The following is a 23,023-nucleotide window of genomic DNA, read 5'->3' on the forward strand; positions in this document are numbered from 1 at the left end:
AGCTCAAACCGCCAGCAGAAGCAATTGAAGTGAAGATAGGACTTGTGTAGATGATCCATTCATTAACAGGTGCCATCATGTCTAAACGAGTAATTCCACATAGAATGCCACGAAGATCACTGTACGTCAGGGACTTGGTTTAGTTGATGGGGCACTTGTGCCCCGAAAAACTAAATTTATTAGTCTAGCAGATTTAGCAACTCTATCTTAGATACATTTCTCTACACCTCGCGTGTGATACTGCTCGCACATAGCATCTGATTGGTCGTAACCGCCAACAAGCCCATCTGTGTATCCTCCGATCAGTGTTGAGGTTCGCTCTTGATGGTCGGTGGCGCGGTCGCCATCTGTTGTCGCTTGGCCATCGGGCCGTTCGCAGGATCCCCCTCTGCCATACGCTTCTTCTTCTTGACCGGCCTCACAGGCTTCGTCTCTCCAGGCTCGAAAACGTCATCGGGGAGATCGAAATTCCTAACGTGCTGGATAGTCAATCCCATCAACTCTGCTTTGAAGATGTCGTTCGAAGTGCACATTGCCTTGAAGTCGTCGACTTCTCTGGACAGATCCAGAGACTTAGCCTTCTCCACCAGCTGCAGACCGATGTAATGGTTAGTGGTATAAATCTCAATCTCCGGCTCCTTCTCCGGTATATCCGCCAGCTTAACTTTCTCGTCGTCGTCGTTGGCCTCGGGCTTTACAGGTTTCTCCTCAGGCTTTAGAGGGACCGTTCCTAGATGTACCACGTCTGTCGGTTCTTCCTTCACAACCGGCACAGCCGGCCCCGGGGCAACACCATCCTCTGTCTTGATCTCCGCCTTGACCTCAACTTTGCTTTCGCTCTTGGAGTTCCCATTCGCAGCTGTATCCGTCGGCTTGACCATGTATGCGAGATTTCCGGTTTGGATCTCTTCGACCTGAGCATCCGTCTTGCATCGGTGCACTCTGTCGTAACCTTTGTTGAAAGGGCGGGCAAGGGCGATGGAAGGGTGCAGCTCAAGCTTCTGGACCAAAACACGCACTCTTGACTCGACGAAACCAGACCAGGTATTCTGCGCCTCTTTAGTCCTGCCGGATGAAATGACCGTCAGGTAAAACTTGAAGCCATTGGTGAAAAAGGTGTGTTTCTCGAACAGATCTTTCCAAGGCCTTTTACCCAACATGATCTCTTCGGAAATCTGCACCCCCCGTTCCAGCTCCTGCTGAATTACCGCCATTGAAGACCTTCCAACGTTGTGTGTCGCGCACATGGAAGGGTATGACGGGGTGATGATGGGCATCTTGTGATTGCGATCACTCGGGTATATCTAGTCTGTGGTGAGACATCAGCGCGACAATAATGAGGGATTGACTTACCTTGGGATTCCACACCGCTACACGCGTAATGGACTGGTTGTATTCGATATTTTTCAGAAGAACCGGGAGCGGCCATGGCCAGTTGAGCATGATGGTGAAGAACTTCCTGACAATGACAGCACTAGTCGCCTTCGGATAGAGCTGGCATACTCTGGCGACCAGCATAGCCCAAGCCACACCACCAGGATAACCCATGATATTGGCGTAGATAGCCCTTCTCTGAGCCCAGAGCTTGATGGCACGAAGTGCCAGCTTGAACGTTTTCTCTTCAGGGACCAGCGCAAGGATCTCGTCGGTTACGCGTGTTCCGTTGAGCGAGCGCACCTCGTTTTCGGATAAGCCGCGTAGGAGGTTGTTACTGTTCAAATTCCAGTCCTTGTCGTCAGGAAGTTGACGAAGGCTCTGAATCGAACAGAAGATAAGATCTATGCTGATGCCCGAGTATTCAAACTTGATGATAGGAACGAAAGCCTCGGGTACTGGGGTCAGGTCGGTTATGGCGCCAGGGGGAGCCATTTCGACAAGAAGGTCGGGAAAGATGTCGAAGTATTGCTTGACAGTGACGTACTTGGGTACAACGACGAGGGTATCGATATCGGATCCCGGCCCATACACACCCAAGCGAAAACTGCCATATGTGAATATTCTGCCTCGAGCGTCGCGAATCAGGATAGAATTGTGCGGCTCCTTTTCCTGGGCGGCCCTCTTCACAAACTCATCTGTAATTCGCTGGAGGTCTGCGAGCACCGCCCATCTCTTGTCAGTTTCGGCCTGACTTTCAAACGTGCCCTGCGCGCGCAGCTCTTTGAGAAGGGCCTCGGTCTGTCGTTTCTCGGCATCGGTAGGTAGTGCGGTCGAGATAGGAGGCGTTACGCCCAAGGTATGTTCGGGGTTCGACATGGTGGCACGAAGCGCGGTGGGACGAGGAAGCGTGCTGGGTGCGCCGGTGGGAGTATCGAAGATGAAATATGTCGTGCAGGACTGATCGATGACGCTGTTCGGGACAAGAGGAATACTGGATCGCGCGCAAAAGAGAGGAGCGCAGGCGCAGTGAGAGAAGGCTGACTGGCGAAAACAGAAAATGAATCGAGTTAAGGGATTGAACAGAAGGAACCAAGCAGCTCCACGAAGTCAAAGAACTCTCAGGTCATGATATGCTGTGCTTTTTGTTGATTCGAAGGATTGTGATGCCGAGTAGTTGATTGATTCTGGTATTGACCCTGGGGCAGTCGGAGAAGCCGAAACTAGACAGGGCAATTGATGGGGATGAATGAAGGGGTTGTGTTTGTAGTGTAGGAAAAGAGAAAAAGCACGTCGCCGACTCGGCGCGTCCTGGTGCAGCCTGGGGTATTGAGCACGGACTCCCATCTACAGGTAGGTACCACCCCAAGTCCGGCAGCGGGATTGGCGCGAGGTGTCCTGTTGTTTCAGAGCTGGACACTGCAAATGCAACCTGCAGAAATCACCACAAATCTCTATCCCTTGGACCTGCATTCAGACGGGATGATTCTCCACTAAAATTCAAGTACTTAGCTCTACATACCTCCGCCATAATGAGATGGGCTCGAATGGGTACTCGTCAGGGATAGAAAAACTCCCTGACTAGCGGCTGGCAATCATGTTGGCTTGTTGGTTTGTTGGTTTGTTGGTTCAGGGAGTCAAGCTCTGAAAAGCTCAGTCGTCACATTCCGAGTCTCAGTGCCCTGTAGAGGAAGGTCATCCCCAAAAGGGTGGGCCCACGAAGGAATTCCTTCAAGTAGGCGTAGGATGTCCGTCTGTACGAGTAACGTCATGGGGACAGACGGGTTGGCATAATCGGTTTCATTTTCGCAGTAAATGTCGGTCCAACATACAGGTACGTATTCTGTTATGAACCCAAGATGTCGGCTGTAAGTACCAACTTAACTTCCATGCTACCATCAGAGTGAAGGTCAAAAGGTGACGGAGGATGGATTTGGATGACAGATCAGTTCAAGCTGTGGAAGATGGGATCTGGCCCCAGGGGCAAGACCGGACCTCGAGACCGGGTGTCCATGCATCCACTGGAGCTTCCCCTGGAGGTCCCTTCCATAGGGCGGCCCCCCCGCCCCCACACTGGCCCTGCAGGCCCCCTGCAAATGACGCTGCCGCTGGATGGATGATCATCGTGACAGCCCGGGGCAACGCCGAAGCAAAGTTTACATGTCGCATTCCCTCGGCCTCCCCTACATCCTTTTTTGCACCACTTTGCTCAGTCTCAGTCTCCATGGGGAAGGATGAAGAAGACATTACTTCTCTGCTTCATCCACGGCTTCAAGGTATGTTGTGATCATGCGACGCTCCAGCCAGCATCATACTGACCTTAGCGTGTAAAGGGGGGTGAGTCGACCTTTGGCGACAACTATGCCTTCACCGAGCACCTCCGCCAACTGGTCGCGGCCGACCTACCCAAGATAAACGTCAATGTCGTGGTATATCCCAAATATGAGACTCGAGGAGACTTGGGCGAGTGCGTTGGGCGATTTCGAGATTGGTATGTGCTCATCGACCGCATCCCGTTGCTTATCTGTCACATGCTTGAAGCCCTGAACCATCACTAACATCCTCATCCTCAACCCAACCCAGGCTGATGAATAAAGTCATCGACCTCGAAGTCGCCGCCGGCACCTCCTCACCGACCATCGACCCTTCCGTCCGCGTCATCCTAGTCGGCCACTCCATGGGCGGCATCGTCGCCGCCGAGACCGCCATCGAGCTCTCCTCCGACAAGCCCATCCACGGCAGCACCGATCCCGCTGTCGAGGACCCAAAGCTGGAGCATCGCACCGCCGACTCCGCGCCCCTCCACCGACCACCCAGCCCCAACTCGCTCATGTTCCCTTACATCCAGGGAGTCCTCGGCTTCGATACGCCCTACCTGGGCATCGCGCCCGCTGTTTTCGCCCACGGCGTGGAAGGCCACTATGCGACGGCTTCGGCAGCGCTGTCGCAACTAAGCAGCTTAACGAGTCTGTTGGGCGGAGCGAAGGGGGCGCAGGCACAATCTAATGCGACGACGCAGAAAAGACAGGTGGCCGCTCTGCCGGCGCCGGAGAAGAAAGAGGAGCAGCAGAAGAGTAATGGCAGCGCTTGGGGAAACTGGGGCAAGATCGCCATGGTCGCGGGCGCAGCGGCTGCTGCGGCAGCGGGTGGAGCGGCGGCGTACTACAATCGAGATCAGATTACGCAGAGCGTGAGCTGGGCGACGTCGCATCTCGAGTTTGTGGGTGTGCTTTATAGAAAGGAGGAGCTGCGACGCCGGGTGGCATACATGGTGCGGCTCAACAAAGACCTTGGGGTCGGCTTCGGCAACTTTTATACCCGGCTGGGACGGGCCGCGGGGTCCAAGGAAGTGAGCATGGTCGGGACTGTGATGGGCAATGAACGGACGTTTTGCGTCCTGCCTAAGAAGGATCCCGCTGGGGACTGGAGGGAGGCTATCAACAATAAGGCTATGGACGAGGTGACGGCGCATATCTGTAAGTGCACCCCTCTCGATCTGTTGGAGCAAGTCATAATACGTGAAGCGAGTACTGACACTTTTCATAGCCATGTTCGACCTGAAGGACAACCCTGGTTATACGAAGATGGCTCATGATGCTAGAGACATGATTGTCAAGTGGTTGCAGAACGATTGGTACGAAAGCAGCAACGGTGGTGTCATTCGCGCATAGAAGCGCACCCTAAAAACCGTAACCTTCTATCTAATACCTTAAGTCTTTTTGTTCATCCCATCATAATACGTCTATCATAATCTATACATCTCCAGAGCTCTTTGGGAGTAGTAGTACGTATGTTCCCCCAGTAAAGCTCGACCGCACAATCCGCAGCCGAAGTGACTTTATAAAGATCATAGACCGTAACCACAGCACTCTAACAGCAGGGGCGGGTAGGCTGTGAGCATAAGCCGCACGCCAATCCAGCCAAAGCCAAGCCCGTCCTCCTCTTGACAGCCCCAACCTAAGAGGTTTCAACCACTCACTGCCTCTTCTTCTCCTTCTTAGCGGCACCAGCGGCACCACCAACCTGCTTCCTCCTCTGGCTCAACATGTGGCTATACAGCACGACCGAGCCAGGGATATACGACAACAGAACCGCAAGCAGCGCATAAGGATACCAAGTCGCGAGCTTATCGGCCGGACCCACGAGCGCCTTGATGATCATGGCCACCTCGGAGCTGATACCCAATGGGTACAGCAAAAGGAAGGCGCTATACCTCAACCAGTGCAGCGAGTAGGGCACGAAGTCGACCTGCTTGAGCGCAAAGTAGCTGTACCGAATCACCTCGGTGGTGGACCAGGCCGCCAGCATGGAGGAGTACCAGGCCGAAGTGTTGAGGTGCGGGAAGGGATAGGAGATGCCCCAGACGAGCATGAGGCGCGAGGCGACTTGCATGGCGGTGGTGAAGATGGGGGCGGGGACGATGCCTTTTATTTTTTTGAACAGCGAAAGTTAGTCTCTTTGTTTCTTACAGGTAGAGGAGAGAAGAGGAGAGGAGGGGGAGGGGGACGGGGACGGGGACGGGGACGGGTTGAGAGTATATCGATGGCAGGCATACCGGTAAGAGCATGGAATATCTCCATCACAGCGAAAGTCTGCGTAACACGAGCAAAGTCATCGACGACCAGCGGCACAAAGGGCGCGCCCTTGGCAAAGTAGACGGACGCGACACGGCCGAGGATGGTCGCCCAGGCGACGGCCGAGGCGGCATTGTAGAGGACTAGGTAGCCCTTGCGGAGAGCGGAGCCAGCCATTGTTGCTGTCGTTTGTTGTTTCGTGTGGTGTTGATGTTGTTTGGTGATCGAACTCGGTGATGGACGTTTAGATATGATCCGATGTCTGAGCTCTGAACGTGATTGACGACGGGAACTGCAGTGGATAAAATTCCCCAACAAGACGGAAGTGCTCCGACTGACGGCGGGGACAACAATTTTGGACCCAAAAAGAAACCCGAACCGAGGCCGCGGCAAGGTGGGTTCGCGCGTCGGGACAGGGGTTGGTTCCTTCCTTGTGGGCCTTAACTCCGCGGGACCCACCAGCCTTCGGCGGCCCGGCGTCTGGAACGCCGATGACCCTGTCTGTTGAACCGCCGATGTCATCGGTGGTTATGAATATTCAAATGTGAAAGAAATTCAATACTCGATTTCATGGAATATGTGAGAAAGGTAATTTTCAAAAAGATACACGCAATAATGAGATAAAACAAGAGTCGTTGCCTTCATCCAGAACAGCAATTCGCCGCTCAAGCCTCGGCATCCATCATTCTCGCCAGAGAACGGATGTCGATTGTCGCCGCCCAGGACTGGGCGTAGCACACATTTTGCCGTGTTAACCGAACCATGTGATACTTGTCTTATTTCCAGTCCCTAGTTCTAGTTAATGCTGCTAGTCCAACATCCTGATATTGCCCTTTCCAAACATACGTAGTTGGTATTAACCACCACCCACAAAATAATCACCCAACTCCAGATCTGTTCTTCCTAAAGCCCATAACTCCTTGGTATCATATCCCACAGAACAGAAAAAGAAAATACAAATGGTGTTGTTACATGCAACAAAAAAGGTTGTCATGTCATCGTTGAGCGTGGATGAGATATATCCTTTGGTGCTTCCTCCCAAAGCCTCCAATCTCCCTTGTTCGAGATGAGCTGGTTATTAAGTTCCCCCAATGCAACCTGTTCCAGCCAGTGCAGACGGACGAACCCGTAGCCGAAGTGAGTTCTTCACATACTTTGATCCATTTCCAGAACCATGGATGATGGGATCACTACTCCCGCGAGTCCCTTCGGTGCTTAAGGTTGCTCAAGAGGTCCCTGATGGAGTGGCCTCCGAACAGGTACTCGGTCGAGTGTCGTCCGCAGTAGCTGTGTGCGTTGACATGCTTGTTGTGCGACTTGGATCTCCCTAGCGGCCTTGATGGGTCCGCAGAGTTTGTGGTGTTCCCCGAATCCTTTCTGCTGTTGCGGGGAGCCACCGTTGTCTCGGACTCGTAAGAGAACCTCATCTCGTGGTACTATTGAGTTGTATTAGTACCGGAGAGATGAGACACTCGGAAGGGAGCACGGCTTACGCTATCAGGAGACTTGGGCGAGGTAAGAGGGCTTGTGACGGGTCCGGTGGTGCTGATGTTGAGTGCCGACGGGGCAGAGGCACGAGAAGAAGAGCGCTTCATGACTGGATGTTGTTGATGAAAGTTGGTGATGATGTTGAATAGTGGTATATGGTTTTAGAGAGTGCCCTCCGGGGTAGACAGTTGTTGCACACCTGGTGCTTTAGAAGATGTAGCTAATAGAACAAAGGAAAGATGGTTCACTTTGTTCGAAGCTTGATGGTGCTTGATCTTGATGATAGATGAGTAAGTAAGTAAGTAGATGAGGTCTGAGTTCATCAGCCCGGAGCCGGGCCGGCCAACTTATATCTCTTCAAGGTACCGTGGGGCCGATCGCCTTCTTTGGTACGAACTCGGTCGTACCTGGTAAACCATTCTGACCTTTCCCTTCCAGGTACCGGGATTGCTGCAGTTTTCTGACAGAACAAATAGGCCAAGAACCCTTGGCACACGTTTGTCCCACCGGGGCTGTTTGACCCTCGCCTTGGGAGCGCAATTGCGTGTAAGTCGGATCCTCGGCTGAGCAACGTAACGGCAGAAAGGTCCTCGCCGAGAGGTCCTTGCAGTGGATATTGCCAGTGTTGCAGCGCTCAGTCTCGCAAAACTTCCAGTAGGAAGCCTGAGGAGTGAGGACATCCATTAAACTAGCCCCTGTCGAAAATTAACGGCCAATGGCATGTCGTTGCATTGACCAAAAGGGACGCCATTCGCGGATTCAATTGGTCGCCTTAAGAAGAGCGTCCCACCTTTTCAGGCATCCATTGCGATCCTTCTCCATGCTACTCCATGCAGGTCTTTGCTCACAGGGTCACCGACCAGCAACGAGACAGGTGGACCATGGCTGTTTCGATGCAGTCGTGACTCGATGAGTCAAGTTGGGCCCTCGGAGACAGGTCGTTGACGATAGGATAGCGGAAAAAGATCAACAACAGACGTGGGCATTGCCAAGTCGGCCTACCCGAATGGTTATCGGTTGCTCCATCCCGCATTTTCAATCTCCGTGTGAAGTGTAGTGTACGGCGTCGTTTAGAAGTCCTGTCACAGGACTGCCAGTCCGGAGCTAGGACTTGGACGAATGCCCTGGGGACAACACCTAGAAGATCGAGGTTGGACGTCGGTCTCCTCGGGCATACATTCCACTTCTGCGTTTGCTCTGTCGGTGGGTTTCACCAAGACTCTCGCAGCATGCCAGTCTTGACCGCCAGGAATAAAGACTGCCCGACGGAATAGATGAAAGTAGTTGGCTGGATGCGATGGATAATGCGGATGGCCGTCGGTGTCGAAAAACAGATGCACAGAGACACGGGAAGCGAACGGCAGGCCGGGGCTTGGCGAGAGACGTTGTGGGAGGCAGGGGTCCCGCTCCCCACATTCCTCCATTCTCCACAGTTCCCGTTCCTCGCCGTTGGATGGAACTCCAACTCTCCATCCCGTCTTCATCCGTTCACGCCGCAACGGTCAACCTACGATATCTCCCTGTCATCGTCAACAACAATTCACTCATTCTCCCATCAAATCAACTCAAGGCTATTTTGCGAGGCTTCAGTCCCGGTTTCTTTTCTCTATCGAAAATGACTGCGTCGGTGACCTGAAGAAATCACTCAATAACCCAGGAGTGGTTAGGTCCGTTTCCCGTCTCCAGCTTACGAGGTCATGTTACCCAAGTGCATAACTCGAGGAGCCTGATTTTAGAGTTCTTTCTTTCTTTTCAGGTCGGGTGCGTACGCCCGGGGCGGTTGCAGAACAGGCCGCCGCCTGAAATGGATACGAATGTAGGAACACTGCATCGGGTTATCACGATGGTGTTTCTTTTCTTGGTGGTTGCGCAGTCGTCGACTCGTCATCGTCGTCGTCGTAAGACGTGACGCGGAGCGGTTTGTAGGGAGGGGGCCACCTCATCTCTCCCAAAGGCATTCATGCATGATGCTCCAAAGCTCAGCAGTCCATCGGCTATTACCAAAAAGGAAAATCGGGCATCAAACGGGAAAGGCGGATTTTGATCTCTTGATATCAACAAAACATGCCTTGCGCTACTGCACAGTACATAAATAAGTCGCTAGAAGCAGTCCAACCTCAGCAGAGCCGCATACAACTCATCCCATGCAAAGAACACTTGTTCATGCATGGGAGGCTTCTGGCGGCTTTTTTTTTTGAGTTAATGTTCCATCGCGTGTTCTCGTGGTTGCCCGTCACAAAATTCCATTTTTCAAGGCTTTGAGACAAGCAAGTTCGATTGCTGACAAAGTGTGATATCCACTCAAACACTGATATGTGTTCAAGTGATGCTGTCCTTTAAGTCATGCTACTTGCACGTTTATATCCTTTCTTCCCGGATCTTTGCGGGAGCTGTTACTTTGTTTAGACAGTTTCTTCACCACATTTCATTTTTAACGGCCCTTAGTTCTTGCAAAATCGTCTCAGCTCTTCGAATGGGTCATACTAACACAGTCCCCGAGATGCGGCACCTTCTACGCCGTTGAACCAGAGTGTCGGGAGCCTCAAAAGGACCGGTAAGACCTTCCCTTCTACACCCCTTGTTTATCCAAACTCCGTTGGTGGCTTTCCCCAGATTCTGGTCTTCCCCACGTCTTCACGCAATCAGGGTTTCTGGGTGCTTACACAAAGTGATCGACCGATATTTCCGGTTTGACACTTTGCACAGCCTCGATGTGCCTTTTGGATGGTAAGCGTTCCTGCATTGTTCTGTTTCATTTGTTTGCCTTCTTCACTCCGCGTCCTCCGGCTTTTGCCCATACACAACCTTCCAGGTCCAATAGCCGTGGATCTTCTGCTCCTTCATCTCCTGACGCATGTGCGCCGCAAATATCGTGATTTCCTCCGTCGACCAACCCATGACTTGTTGGAAGAGGAATTGGATAACGCCCTCAAGGTCCGATGTGACAGCAGCGTAGTTGTAGAGGCCTATTTCCTTCTGCTTGGGGTCTTTTGGCCAAGGAGACATGGGTTGCTAAAGTCGCTGGTTAGCTTTATCCCTAACTCTGGGTCGTAACGGAACATAGTACCTTCCACTCCTTCGTATGGAGGTTCACAAATCCCGCGTCCTTCAAACCGGGCTCTTGGGTTCCATCATGAGCAATGGTCAGACTCCTACCAATTCGTCTTCCAGCCTCGGCCATGATTTTTCCGTATGTGGCCAATGCAGAATCGGGAGGAAGGGTTTCGTCGTCACACGAGACGATGGGCGAACAATCAAGGTGTTCAACCCAACCGCCAGGCTTGCAGCACCGATAAGCCTGTTTGTACAAGTTTCCCCAGTTCTCGATAGCGCCGTTGAGGAACGAGATGTGAATATAGTCGAAAAAATTCTCTTTGAATGTCCATTCCTTAGTCGCATCATCAATCTCGAAGTGCAAGTTGGGCGGGCACCATTGGGGTTGAATAGGCGAGATATCCGTACCGACCAACTCGCAGTTGGGAAATTTATCGGCAAAGTCGATTGCCCAGAATCCTTCGCCAGTACCGATATCAATGGCATGCTTAATATCGTCCTTGAGAGGGGCTTGGAAAAGCTGCTCGTCCATCATAAGAAAGATGGAGTGGTAGTAGATCTCTAGGGCTCCAAGCATCTTTTGATCATTGGGGGCCCAGTATTCTCCGTCTGTCACCGAACCACTGTGGTAGGTTCGACCGTTGATGGTGCGATAGTTGAGAATACTCGATGAGATTGAGACAGTCGAGCTTTCAATATCACTTCCGAGGGCTGAATCCGTATCGTCCGAGTCAACTTGCGGAAGTCCTTGCTGAATCCAATGTGCGCCAGAGAAAGCACCAGATGTCTCGGCCGACGGCGACCCTGGGCCGACCGATGGTGACTTTGCCGGAGATGCAGGGCCAGGAGTAGGCGATTTCCCTTCAGAACCAGGAGATTGGGGAGAAAAGGGCGTCGGCTTGGCCGGAGGCGCAGAATCGGGCGGAGGCGACCCCGCCTTTCGTTTCGCCGGAGTGCTCATGATTGGGAGGTTGTCTGCTGGGTTCCGGTATATGTTTTGCAAGAGTTAGAGGAACAGAGCTCCAGGCTGAGATTAAGGTTGAGAAAACCGTATGAAAATTAGGATCCGTGAAAAGTCTGGCTGTTGCTGTGCTTTTGAACTCAAGCTATCAAATCCCCAAGACCGGCGACAGGGGGCTCCAAACGCCTAAGCCTAGCTGGGAAGCTGATACTACATCAGACTAACCCCGAAGTCCCGACAACTCGGGCCTCGGTAAGGTGCCATAGGTAGTTGGTCTGGTCAGGCGGTGGGATGCCAGAGGTGAGAACTCACATTGAAGTCGGATTTTCAAGCTGATAAGCTGTCCCCGCGATGTCAAGAATCCTTTGTGCAGGATGGGCGAATTGAGTATCCAGCACGAGCACGATGCTGAAGCGAGACCCTCTTCGTTGACTGAAAATACCTACACTTCAAACTGTATTTGGAGTTTTGGACGGTCTGGTCATTTTTGTTAATGTCGGCGATCAGGGGACACAAGCTAGAAAGGTTCCGCACCGGAAAGGTCCAGAAGAAAGGTGGACGAAAAGATTCCACATCTAGGCTGGCTTGGCTTGTCTGCATTGGCTATGTTTTCGGCCCGGGGAACACGGCTGTTTTGCCGGAGGCTGATTCAAATCGGATTTATCCCCCACACTATATTAGCCAATTACATCTGGAGAGAGACCTTCACGGCGACGTCTCAACGGGGTATACAGACCTCGGCAAATTACATAATTGCCGAGGATAGGGGGGATAAGTCCGATTTGAATGAGAATTAGTGGTACAGCGTTTGTCTCCTTTGAAGGTATCGTGCTTTACGGTACCCGTCGCAGTAGAGCTCACAACTGGACAGATGTCGATTTGGCTCAGCCGTATATTGTCACGATGAGAGACCTGGGTGGGAAAACGATGGAGTCAGATGGACTGGTTTTCTGGTTGAAGGGAAGAAGTGGCCGGCTAGAAATGCACTCCACCAGAAAACTTACGTAGCAATCGGGTGGGCCACGACTTCGCAACGGTGACAGTACCCAGGAGGAAGCGACCACCTATGTATTCCTGTTCAGTTATTCACCAAGTGTGAAAGCAACTCCCCTCCAATCAGGTGGCAGACTACCAGCCTGCTTCAGCCCGAGTTGCTTCTTGCCTGACTGTAACCTCTTTTCTCTTCCTCATGTTCAGGATCATTCAATTTGTTTGAGGCTTGTCCTGACTGTCAGCGCCATGATTCCTTAGTTGCTTTGCACAATGATACTCGTGCGATAGGAACCTCCAAAACATATGTTTGAACAACGGAGCGAACGCCGCCTCGCGTGAGAGCATTTAGTGGAAGTAACTGGGGCAATTGCAGCTTGGGATGACAATGGAGAAGACGAAGTTACCGAGATAAACAGCATATGTCAAGCGAAGCTTCAACAAACTCGTGAAAACACCTTTGAATCGCTTCCACAAGTTTTGGGCAGAATCCCGTCCTATTTTAGTCACGAGTGTTTGAAGTGCCCTCCAGATGTTTCGATTGTCATAAGAGAAGACAAGAAGGGGGGAAGAAGAAGAAGAAGAAGAAGAAAGAACACATACCACTACGGGCACTTTGGAAAGATGAAACCCAGTCTGATCTCCTAGATAAGTCGGTGATCGCATGTTGAATATTGGCATAAAGGACGAACGCCGGATTGTTTGTAATAGTATGTCCCTTCACGTCCTTGAGTTGATACGGTGTTTGGATTTGCATAGGCCAACTCCGGTAGACGTGGGAAGGGAACCCAAGGAGCAGTCAGTCTATAGTCGTTGCTGCTGTTCCCCAACTCGAATTTTTGCCCGAAGTCATGAAGTGGTATGATAGGTACACTTCGGGGCTATAAGAGCCCAGAACCCGCAATTGGTGAAACTCGGGCGGGGCGGGATATTTGAACATTACCTCACTGATTGTGTATTGTTGGCTCACTTTAGAGTTGGCTCTGAACCTGTGCCTGGAACATTGTTGTCAGCTCATTCTCTGTCACTGACCTTGTGATGAAGCACATTCAACGAGCTACTCGTCAGGCCAGACGGTCGGTTTTGAAGACCTGACGTGTAAGTGGGCTCAAGTCGAATTAGCGAGCTGCTCCTATAGACACCATCGGATTGCAATCCTCGAATGCCCAGCCCGACTAATAACAAAGTTCAGAATAACCGCGCCAGAGAGTGTAAGTGACGTCGATCTCGAAATTATATGGTAATGATGTGGGTTTGGCGACGCGTACACATGATGTAGAGGTTGAAGATCATCTTTTGTCGTGAGCTTGAAGTCGTAATTTCCGACGACTCCGACGTTGAATGGTCGCCGGAGCCGGTCCCATTAATTAAAAGAAGGCTATAGAAAGCTCGTAAGCTGTTGTATGTAGGCAGAAATCTCTGAACCATTATTCCGTTTTGTTGTCATCAAGGCATCCGCTGGTACCAACCACCACGGGACATAACCCCTAAGAACGCCGAGAAACCCGGCCCGCCGCCGCCATACGTATCCGATATACCCAAGTCATGTGCTGGTGTATGTGATTCCATCGATACGACCTATTACCGAATGTTGATGTTGTTGTCATTGTTGTTGTACAAATTCTCCTCGTCGTCCCTCCGTATCACTCTCCCAAAGCCGGTAGTGATGTTTGCACATTCCACTGCATTGGCCACTACTCCTCTTTTACGGTTTGCTAATAATTTGTTAGCACATGGACAAAATAACGAGACGAAACGGTTTGACGCCGGGAGCATCGTAAAACGAGGTTAAACTTACCACCAACCAATCCATGCCCTCTGTGATGCCTGTCCCCTCCACTGCACTGCAGGCCATGATGCTCCAGTTCCGGTCCCTTAGCTCGCCCAGGCGGAGAGCCTGAGAGATGTCTGCCGCCCCCTTTGCACCTGGTTGATCTTGCTTGTTGGCGAACACCAAAAGTGCAGCGTCCTTCAGCTCCTCCTCGTTCAGCATGGCGGCCAACTCGTCCGCCGCGGTTTGCAATCGCTCCATATCGGTCGAGTCAACGACGAATATTACTGCCGCCGTGTTCGCATAGTAGCACCTCCAGTAGGGGCGGATGCTGGTCTGACCACCCAGATCCCACACGTTGAAGTTGAGATTCTTATATGTGACTGATTCGACGTTGAAACCGATTGTTGGTATCGTAGTTACTACCTCGCCAATCTACAAATACTGTCAGCTCTCTGAACCATGATGCGCTGCCATGCGTAGTCCTATTCAGGAGGTGAGCCTACCTTGAGCCTGTACAGTAGTGTCGTCTTTCCGGCGTTGTCGAGACCCAAAATCAGAATGCGAATTTCCTTCTTTGTCCAGAAAAGGTTGGACAGGCTAGACAGCCATGACATGCTCTGACCCATCTTTGCGTGTTGGCTAGTGCCCGGGAAGACTCTATGCGCGTCAAGTTCGAAGGAATTTGTTGATCGAGGCAGATGCTAATGAGGCGAACAAGGAGAGGATATGACCGGGCAGGGCGACTCCTTGATGCGGATCGGGCTCTGACGTGACGGATCGGGCCGTACTAGTCGATGGAAATGATGACGGGGAGTACAGTAGGTATTATCGAGATGACAGTGAAGCGCGGTCAGCCCAGCTGGTAACTTTCGGATGCTCCCGTGTGCACGGTTGAAGATAGGATAACGAGGGTTTGTTGCGCCGTGGTGTTGCGACAAATGTGTTTTGGTTTAGGTTGCTTCAAAATGCTCTCTGTTGAAAGTTGTCATAGGGAGGCCGCCGCTCCAATGCCGCCAAAGAGCTCCTTGATCGTGCCGGCACTCAGGGGTCCCGGGAGGCAAGGCCGTCCCCAGCGCCCAGCCCAACTGCAAACATCCCGGCAATCGATTGGCAGAGAAACGGCGCCGTGGAAACCTCCGATAGCCGCTTCTTGTGGCCCGTGCGCTGCCTTCTGGGCCCAGATGGACCTGCCTGTCAAAGAGCGGAACTTCGATGATGTGAAGGAGCCTGTGCCACAGTTACGAGCCACAAGCACACACGTGACTCAGCCACATGCGCACTTTCGGGCCCTAGTGTTCTGCTTGGTTTTTGAAAGCCCACACCAAATATTCTAACCCACCTCATCGACACCAGCCAAATCGACCGGTAACTCGACAACACCGTCAAAATGCCGGTACGTAACGTCCCGCCATACTGAGCGTAGAGATCGCTCCGAATTGCTTTGCTGTCGAATTTTTGGCCGTCCTGCGATGCCAGAAATGGCAGCGATACGGAACTTCCAAAATGACAGTTTCGGAGCGATCGATTGACGCATGGGGGAGGGGTCTATGACTTCACTCGCCCAAACGACGACAAGACAAGTTATGCTGACGAGGTGCATCGCGAAAACAGAGCCACAAGACCTTCCGTGTCAAGCAGAAGCTTGCTAAGGCCCAGAAGCAGAACAGGCCTATTCCCCAGTGGATTCGCCTCCGCACTGGCAACACCATCCGGTACATATCACCATAAACACCCACTGCAGTCGCGTTCAGCCGGAGAGAGAGGAAGAGGGATGGCCAGTGACGGGGACGAAGATGGGGAGAGCTGGGAAACAAACCCGGTGCCTCTGCCGTTCCCGGCGCAACATGCCCTCTCCCAAGCTCTCTGGAAAGAAGAACGCATGGCGACCGCTTGATCATGACGCTGGATGCTAACAAGAGACAAACAGCTACAACGCCAAGCGTCGCCACTGGCGCAAGACCCGTCTCGGCCTCTAAATGCTCTCTCGACTTTTCCATATTCCACCCCCAACGATGGTCTTCTTTTCCTGGTTGCTCTGAACCACCTCCATTCTTCGAAAACTGGAGCGTGGGAATGCGACCTATGACGGCAGCCCTCTTTTCTCGGCCTTTGTCCTACGAAACCAACCCGATAACGAAATCCTCCCGACCTCCCGCCACGGAGTTTTGTTAGGCGAAGTCACCGATCATCAGCAAGCAACCATGAGAAGAGGGCAAGGGCAACCAGGAAGCAAAACCCGGAAGATGATGTGATCACAACTAAGTTCTGGCTCGGCGGCGGTCGGTTTTCAGCTGTGTTCTTTCGGCGGGGGAAATATCCTGGAACTCGATCCTTGTTTTTGGGAAACGTAAACTTTCGGAGTACTATGCTTTATGGCAACATTTAGAGGGACCGTTACGGGGCAAATTAGGATCTGGAATGAGAGAAAGCGTGGTGTCGATGCACGAGAGTTGATTCCCATACTTTTACCCATGCTCATGGAACTGTGATACAAAGTCGGCCCAACAGCCGTGTCCGTGTTTGCATTCTCTCAAGATCTGTGACACTGAGGGGAGTCAAGGACGGTTCAAAGCCTCAAGCAACGTTTACCCGGGCTCGTTCATGTATGAGCCGTGGAGATTTAGTAAGTGCCATCGTGAACCGATCTGAACGATTCGCGGAATTCAATCTGAATGTACTTACTGTTGTAATTCTGTTTGTTCACACGGCAACTCGTGAAGCTCTGGTCTGATAATCTTTTTCGAGGTTCGCGAACGTCCCATTCCTGCGAAGTCATGTGTAGTCAAACAGAGGGCTCATTATTGGCTATGTACTACATCTACCGGTGATTACTTGATGGACATGAGCGGATACGAGGGGCCGATATGGAAAGCACGCTAGCGGTGTTGGGGAGCATTATGACAACAACACGAAATCGTGACGATCTTATCTGTCTGGATGATGAGGACGCTTTTGGACGCATGAGAATCCATTTCACGAACTGTATATCATAAGAAAAACCTCGATTCAGTCCAAGAGACAAAGGAGCCAAAGGAAAAAGCTAGAGACTGAACAACGCCTCTAAACGCCTGCCAACGCAAAAGCACGACCGAACGTACTGAGTGGAAGAGCTTCATTTGTGGCCCTCCCAAGAATGCCCAAACCGTATCACGTTCGCGTTGAGATGCTGTCGGTAACACGAGATATCTTTGGTATCCATCTCCAACATAACAGATCTCCGCATATCCGTCAGACTCGACTGACGTGTGCAAGTCCCGGTAGACGAAGCACAGGGGCGACCTCTGTCTTTGGCAGACGGGGGTCCCGGCGTTGCAAAGTGACTGGACGGGGAAACTGGTCTTGATCGGTTAACGATCCTCCGCCCACTCGTTCTCGCGACGGATCTGCTCCTCCTCCTCGGGGGTGAAATCGTTCGTAATGTTGAACGTCTTCCGAATCTCGTCAGGGGACTTGCCCTTGATCATGTTGGCAACCGTCTTGCAACCAACATCAAGAAGGGGCTTGATGTCCATGTAGTTGGCAGCCTGAATGAGGAATATGTCAGCATGATCTGACCTTGCAGAACCCGAGTGTTGCTTGCATATCAACTAGCATCGGCGGGTGGAACGAGGGGGGAACCTACAAGAATGATCTCAAAGAGCATCTCCTGGTCGACCTGCATAAACTTCTGGTCCCACTCATCGATCTCCGTGCTCTTCTTGCGGCTGTCGTTCTCGTCCTCAGTGGTCTGGGGCGGGTCCTTGCGGTGGTGCTCGCACCACTCGACAACCTTGCGGAGGACAGGCTCGTTGACGTTTGGTAGAGGAATGGCCTCGTTCATAACGGCCTCGTCGCCCAAATCCTCAATCAAGTTCTTGATGAGGAGGGATCGCTCGGCAACAACGCGATCTGTGTTTGGCGGCGGTTAGTCGGCTGCAATCGTAGGGGAACAAAAGGAGACACGCCAGGGTGGCGGGGTAACTCGACTCACCGACGGTGATGATTTGACCATCGTTGCTCTGGAGAGATACCCTCTGGAGGGCGCGCTCGTCGTTCTCCGCCATATTGATGTCTGTATTCGCAGTCTCGACGTTAGAAGATGCGTCGATGAATGTTGATGGGTTGAGTTGGCTTTGAATGTGATTGATGCTGGTGGGTAAACGATGCAAAAAGAGGATGGTTCAATTGTGGGGGAAGAGGTGGGAGATGGTGCTATTATATACCTGTCTGCGCAAATTCAAATTCAAAGGTGGAAGTGACCTGCTCTTGAAGGAAGGCACGCGGTGTGATTCACCGGCTGCAAGTGGTTCTTATGGTTTCCCCGTGAAAGGTGCCTTTAGTTTGCTTGGGCTAGTGATGAGAGTTGAGGTCCGCGTGAGTGCCCGTTGGCGGGCGCAGTGGTTCAAACGAGTCGCCTCTGCCTTCATCTTGTGGAGCCCGCTGCACGCAAAGAGCCCAATTGCGCGCACGGAAAGTGCGTGCATAGATCTCATAGCAATCATGGCCCAGCTGCGTCAGCCTTCTTGGGATGGAATATTGTGGGGTTGGGCGGTCGGTGCCTGGGGGACCTGACCGTTGTATGGCACCACGCAGCTCCCATCAACGAAACGAACATTTGCCCACCAGTAATTGGTACTATTACTATGCCAGGAAGAGATGCCGTGGACAACGTCGTCGTAAGGCAATGGTGTAAAGCGTGATTTGAGGACATTGAAGCTGCAGACGTCTTCCATGCTTGCAATACAGACAAAGCATTGCATCAGATAGGAATCATCGAAGACCACCTACCTACTAACTACCTTTATAGTACATGCGGTTTCCCGTACCAAAACCATGCGAGATTTCGAATGCTCAAAGTTTGATGTACCATTTCTCGGGCTCAACATGATACGCCGGTAGATGTAGCCCAGGCTTGTGAGTTGGATGTCGGCATTTTAATGACGTGGAAAGGCTCCTAGATGAACTATATATATGATGGACAACTGCTTATTGGCAACAAAAGTTGTCCTCAGTTACTCTGGCTTTTGTCACAACGAATCTCGCCATCACCAGTACGGGTTATCAAGTGCCGGAATGCATCTCGAATGTGCCAAAAGCTGCGGTACCTCAACAAACACAGAAAGACAACATGGGAAGAAAGGACAAGGGGTCAACATGAAAGCCGATCAATCTTCAAGACCGTTCTGCTGGAGGTTCAAGATATCCGGCACAAGATGTTGTCCATTACTCTTTAATACTAACAGACTAAGACATCTTTTGCTTACCATCGGAAATTAGACTCGCGCCAACGAGCCTGCCGAGTGGCCCGAATGCGAACGGGCAACTGCGTGGGGAATCTGGAGATGTCTTCACCCCACCTAATTTTGAGATTCAAGAATTCCAGAAGCCTTCCTTTCCGATCGCAGCCAACAAGCCCGGAGCTTGTCAAGATTCGAGCAATAGTACCTGCAGGGGCTTGCCGCAAAAGTCGCTCATCATTAAGGTGCCTTCACCATATGACCCTGCCTTCCATGGAAAAGTTGAACTCTACTTGCCTCGGACCTCGTGAATGCTTCCATTTCAGAGGGCCTTGTGAGACATGGTCGCTCCTTATCTGGAGAACATCCGGACGCCTGACGGAGAAGGCGTGATGCTCCGTACCATTGCTGATGACGCCAATGAAGCTGGATTGGCTACAGCGATGGTACAGGGGAAATGCGGGAGAGGACGGACGGCTGGATTTTTAGCGTGCCTTGTGCTGACCATCACCCCCCTGTCCAAAGCTGTTAACGGACAGGGTTCGTTCCTACCTGAGCTCTGGCACGATGTGGGCATTCCCTTCAATCTCACTTCTCACGGAGGTTACAGGCCCATCCCTTCCTTTCCGATTACCACCCAAAGGTCCTCCTCGTCGCTTTCGGGTTATGATTGAGCGCATTCTTTCCGCGACCACCATCATGCCATTATTTTAATCAAGGCGACTTCCCTCCTTAACTTCCCCTTTGGTGATGCCCTCCTAGCTTCCCTCGACTTGTGCCCCGAACGGCTGCATGCGCTTCAACCACGGATGCTCACATCGGTCGCGCATGACTGCAGTTGCAGGACCACGAACTTGACATGTGGCGGAGGACATACCTTTTCTTGGTGCTGGTAAGGCTATGGTTCGCCTTATCACCAAGCTATCTTCACCCGGATGAGAACTTTCAGGGCCCAGAGGTTATAGCCGGTACGTTTCTATCTGGTCCCCGCAGATCGCATGGCGCAGTGCTGACACTCGTCGCGCTTCAGGACAGATCTTTCACTATCCCGTCCGGCACACATGGGAATTCACGAACGAGCACCCGATACGCAGCGTTTTCCCGCTATGGCCCGTATACGGGCTGCCGATGCTTCTTCTTCGCTGGCTATGGATAGGAAATGGAAATGATGGCGAGATTCCGCCCATCGCAGTGTTCTGGACTCTGCGCGCTCTCATGTTCGCCATAAGCTTCGTCCTGGAGGACTGGGCTATTCACGAGCTCATACCCTCGCCGCGACACAGGCGCGTTGCCGTCCTTATTGTCGCCTCCTCCTACGTTACCTGGACGTTCCAGACACATACCTTTTCAAACTCGGTGGAAACATTGGTGGTAGCATGGTGTCTGGTGCTCATTCAGCGCATCGTTGAGAATTCGGTGAGTAGCCCAAACAGATGGTTTCGATGCGCCTGAGCATCTTGGTTGCTGACAGAGTCCGGTACAGCATCGCAGTTCGTTCCTTGCCTCAGCGGTATTAGGTTTCGTTGCGGTCTTTGGAGTGTTCAATCGCATCACATTCCCCGCCTTTGTGTTGATTCCTGGTTTGCAGCTGCTGAAATACTACTGGAAAAAGTGAGTTTGCCTGAGTACAGTTTCCCTGGACGCATGCTGACAGTCGATAGTCCTTTGTCCTTTATGACAATAGTCTTTGCGGGTATCTCAACGACGCTCTTTGCCATCGCTCTCGACACGGCCTTCTACACCCCGCACTCGATAACCTGGTCGGACCTTATAAGAAACCCCGTGTTGACGCCACTCAACAACTTTCTTTACAATATTGACCCGGAGAACTTGGCTCAACATGGATTGCACCCGTGGTACCAGCATTTGCTTGCCAACCTTCCACAGCTGATCGGACCAGCCGCTGTGCTTCTCTTCACCCGACCGCAATGCTCTATACGACTATACTCTGCCATCTCGGGCCTTGTCGTTCTCTCCCTATCAAAGCATCAAGAAGCAAGATTCCTCCTCCCAACGGTCCCTCTCTTTTTATCTTCCATTCGACTTCCGAAACAAAAGTCGGCCTTGCGCATTTGGCTGGGATCCTGGATTGTGTTCAACCTCGTCTTGGGCACGTTATTTGGGGTCTATCACCAAGGTGGTATCGTGCCAGCACAAGTATTCCTGAGCAAGCAGCCTGATGCGACCCAAGCGATTTGGTGGAAGACGTATATGCCACCGACCTGGCTTCTGAACGGCAAGAACGAGGTGCTCACCACACGAGATGTTATGGGAATGAAGGGCGAAACATTGCTCGAGGAGCTGGAAAAGATTGCCACGTGTGATACCCCAGCGGACAGGAGGAACAACGAATACCTGAAAGAGAAGAACGGGACATATCTGGTGGCGCCTCTTTCCGCTGCTTGGCTGGACCCTTACCTACCGAACAAGGGCCTGGATGGACTACGGTTTCGAGAGGTATGGCAATATCGACAGCATTTGAACCTGGATGATATGGACTTTGGTGATGACGGCGTTTGGAATACCCTGGCTAGAGTAATTGGGAGGAGGGGTCTCGGGATATGGAGGGTTACCAAAAGTTGTCCTAAGTAGGACTGGCAGAGTGGGATGGCGGAATGATTTATCAACGGCGGCCGTCTGATTTCTACAGCTATTTCTACAATATGGCTGTTACTTGATGATATCAATGAACTCCTCAAGAAACACTGAATTACAATCTAATGCTGGTTTGTTTGTTAGTTTGGTACTCCTGGTATACTGGACGAGATCTATCCCGAATTGTCCCAAACTTCACAAGGATAAAATAAGTGGCTAGGTACGGTTCAGAAAGCTATCGAGAATTTCGGAAAAAGCATATTCAAAGTAAAATCACACTTTGGTTATAGAACGAAACGAATCAATTAGACATAAAAACGCCTAGGGAAGTTGACCCGAGGTCTCAAGCTAACAAACAAACCAGTATTGGACTGTAAGCTTGCGCAAGGTCTCGATTGGAAACACCCACAGACAGGGTTGTGAATGTAAACAAACGTGTGCCAAAAATCAGGGGCCGCATTTCGTCACCAGGCAGCCGGGATCGGTTGCTGCGGGAGCCAAGAGCGGAAGCACGGCCGCGACAGGGGTGGGGAGCGTCTACGGGAACGCTCACGGGCGTCGACCCACTGTAAATTTGGAACTTGAGCGCACTGGAGCTCCGTCAATCACCCGAACAAGTCCATCCACTTTATCCGTCCCGTCGAGTCAACACTACCGACAACACCACGCTCCGTAGCTGCCCGCGCCTCCTCCCCGTCCACGAGCCAGCCACCACCACCAGGAACCACACTCGCCAAAGCCGATCTAGTCAAGATGGGTGGTCTCAACCTCGAGGTTTTTAAGGTGAGCAGCGGCCCATCCCATCCCACCCCAGCTTCACCCAAGCTGCCCCTCCCCGGAAGAGCCCTTGCCCTTCCCTTCCCCGGTTCCGTTTCTGTCTCAACCAAGGCGCGTGAGCTCGGCTGACTTTGTCAAAAAAATAGTTCGGCATGTACCTCATGTTCCCCATCGGGATCATGTTCTACTTTGGCACCAACCTCGACCAGCGCTTCTCCGT

At 51.9% G+C, this 23,023-nt stretch overlaps 9 protein-coding genes across 9 annotated transcripts; 3 read left to right on the forward strand and 6 right to left on the reverse strand.

Annotated features, from left to right (window-relative positions):
* Positions 1 to 159: 159 nt before the first annotated feature.
* B0H65DRAFT_474040 (Poly(A) polymerase) lies at positions 160 to 2,644 on the reverse strand. Its single transcript, XM_062827229.1, has 2 exons — positions 1,354 to 2,644; positions 160 to 1,304 (listed from the first exon to the last, which is right to left on the reverse strand). Exons 1-2 carry the CDS (start codon positions 2,251 to 2,253, stop codon positions 303 to 305), a joined length of 1,902 nt encoding a protein of 633 aa, XP_062679884.1. The 5' UTR covers positions 2,254 to 2,644; the 3' UTR covers positions 160 to 302.
* Positions 2,645 to 3,608: 964 nt separating this feature from the next.
* B0H65DRAFT_432089 (uncharacterized protein) lies at positions 3,609 to 5,045 on the forward strand (the record flags this gene model as incomplete). The annotated part of the gene is made up of 4 exons (XM_062824978.1): positions 3,609 to 3,650; positions 3,708 to 3,865; positions 3,958 to 4,850; positions 4,921 to 5,045. The coding sequence occupies 4 exons, from the start codon at positions 3,609 to 3,611 to the stop codon at positions 5,043 to 5,045; spliced, it is 1,218 nt and encodes a 405-aa protein (XP_062679885.1).
* Positions 5,046 to 5,349: 304 nt separating this feature from the next.
* Positions 5,350 to 6,125, reverse strand: B0H65DRAFT_444877 (tyrosine phosphatase-like protein; the record flags this gene model as incomplete). Its single annotated transcript, XM_062825706.1, has 2 exons — positions 5,350 to 5,798; positions 5,930 to 6,125. 2 exons carry the CDS (start codon positions 6,123 to 6,125, stop codon positions 5,350 to 5,352), a joined length of 645 nt encoding a protein of 214 aa, XP_062679886.1.
* Positions 6,126 to 6,949: 824 nt separating this feature from the next.
* On the reverse strand, positions 6,950 to 7,663 carry B0H65DRAFT_276615 (uncharacterized protein). Its single transcript, XM_062822818.1, has 2 exons — positions 7,442 to 7,663; positions 6,950 to 7,384 (listed from the first exon to the last, which is right to left on the reverse strand). Exons 1-2 carry the CDS (start codon positions 7,541 to 7,543, stop codon positions 7,139 to 7,141), a joined length of 348 nt encoding a protein of 115 aa, XP_062679887.1. The 5' UTR covers positions 7,544 to 7,663; the 3' UTR covers positions 6,950 to 7,138.
* Positions 7,664 to 9,868: 2,205 nt separating this feature from the next.
* On the reverse strand, positions 9,869 to 11,638 carry B0H65DRAFT_276699 (S-adenosyl-L-methionine-dependent methyltransferase). The gene is made up of 2 exons (XM_062822821.1): positions 10,504 to 11,638; positions 9,869 to 10,448 (listed from the first exon to the last, which is right to left on the reverse strand). The coding sequence occupies exons 1-2, from the start codon at positions 11,449 to 11,451 to the stop codon at positions 10,206 to 10,208; spliced, it is 1,191 nt and encodes a 396-aa protein (XP_062679888.1). The 5' UTR covers positions 11,452 to 11,638; the 3' UTR covers positions 9,869 to 10,205.
* Positions 11,639 to 14,002: 2,364 nt separating this feature from the next.
* B0H65DRAFT_276624 (ADP-ribosylation factor 1) lies at positions 14,003 to 14,997 on the reverse strand. The gene is made up of 3 exons (XM_062822819.1): positions 14,719 to 14,997; positions 14,240 to 14,647; positions 14,003 to 14,156 (listed from the first exon to the last, which is right to left on the reverse strand). The coding sequence occupies exons 1-3, from the start codon at positions 14,839 to 14,841 to the stop codon at positions 14,136 to 14,138; spliced, it is 552 nt and encodes a 183-aa protein (XP_062679889.1). The 5' UTR covers positions 14,842 to 14,997; the 3' UTR covers positions 14,003 to 14,135.
* Positions 14,998 to 15,381: 384 nt separating this feature from the next.
* Positions 15,382 to 16,321, forward strand: B0H65DRAFT_276706 (ribosomal protein L39e). The gene is made up of 3 exons (XM_062822822.1): positions 15,382 to 15,608; positions 15,827 to 15,927; positions 16,143 to 16,321. Exons 1-3 carry the CDS (start codon positions 15,603 to 15,605, stop codon positions 16,189 to 16,191), a joined length of 156 nt encoding a protein of 51 aa, XP_062679890.1. The 5' UTR covers positions 15,382 to 15,602; the 3' UTR covers positions 16,192 to 16,321.
* A 955-nt stretch (positions 16,322 to 17,276) lies between these two features.
* Positions 17,277 to 18,529, reverse strand: B0H65DRAFT_276768 (Skp1 family, dimerization domain-containing protein). The gene is made up of 4 exons (XM_062822823.1): positions 18,418 to 18,529; positions 18,186 to 18,325; positions 17,838 to 18,103; positions 17,277 to 17,739 (listed from the first exon to the last, which is right to left on the reverse strand). The coding sequence occupies exons 2-4, from the start codon at positions 18,256 to 18,258 to the stop codon at positions 17,563 to 17,565; spliced, it is 516 nt and encodes a 171-aa protein (XP_062679891.1). The 5' UTR covers positions 18,259 to 18,325; positions 18,418 to 18,529; the 3' UTR covers positions 17,277 to 17,562.
* Positions 18,530 to 20,290: 1,761 nt separating this feature from the next.
* On the forward strand, positions 20,291 to 22,023 carry B0H65DRAFT_430187 (GPI mannosyltransferase 4; the record flags this gene model as incomplete). Its single annotated transcript, XM_062824865.1, has 4 exons — positions 20,291 to 20,399; positions 20,462 to 20,847; positions 20,915 to 21,042; positions 21,093 to 22,023. The coding sequence occupies 4 exons, from the start codon at positions 20,291 to 20,293 to the stop codon at positions 22,021 to 22,023; spliced, it is 1,554 nt and encodes a 517-aa protein (XP_062679892.1).
* Between the last annotated feature and the right edge of the window lie 1,000 nt (positions 22,024 to 23,023).

Source organism: Neurospora tetraspora (assembly GCF_033439725.1).
Source record: "Neurospora tetraspora strain CBS 560.94 chromosome Unknown B0H65scaffold_6, whole genome shotgun sequence".
NCBI classification, from domain to species: Eukaryota; Fungi; Ascomycota; class Sordariomycetes; order Sordariales; family Sordariaceae; genus Neurospora; species Neurospora tetraspora.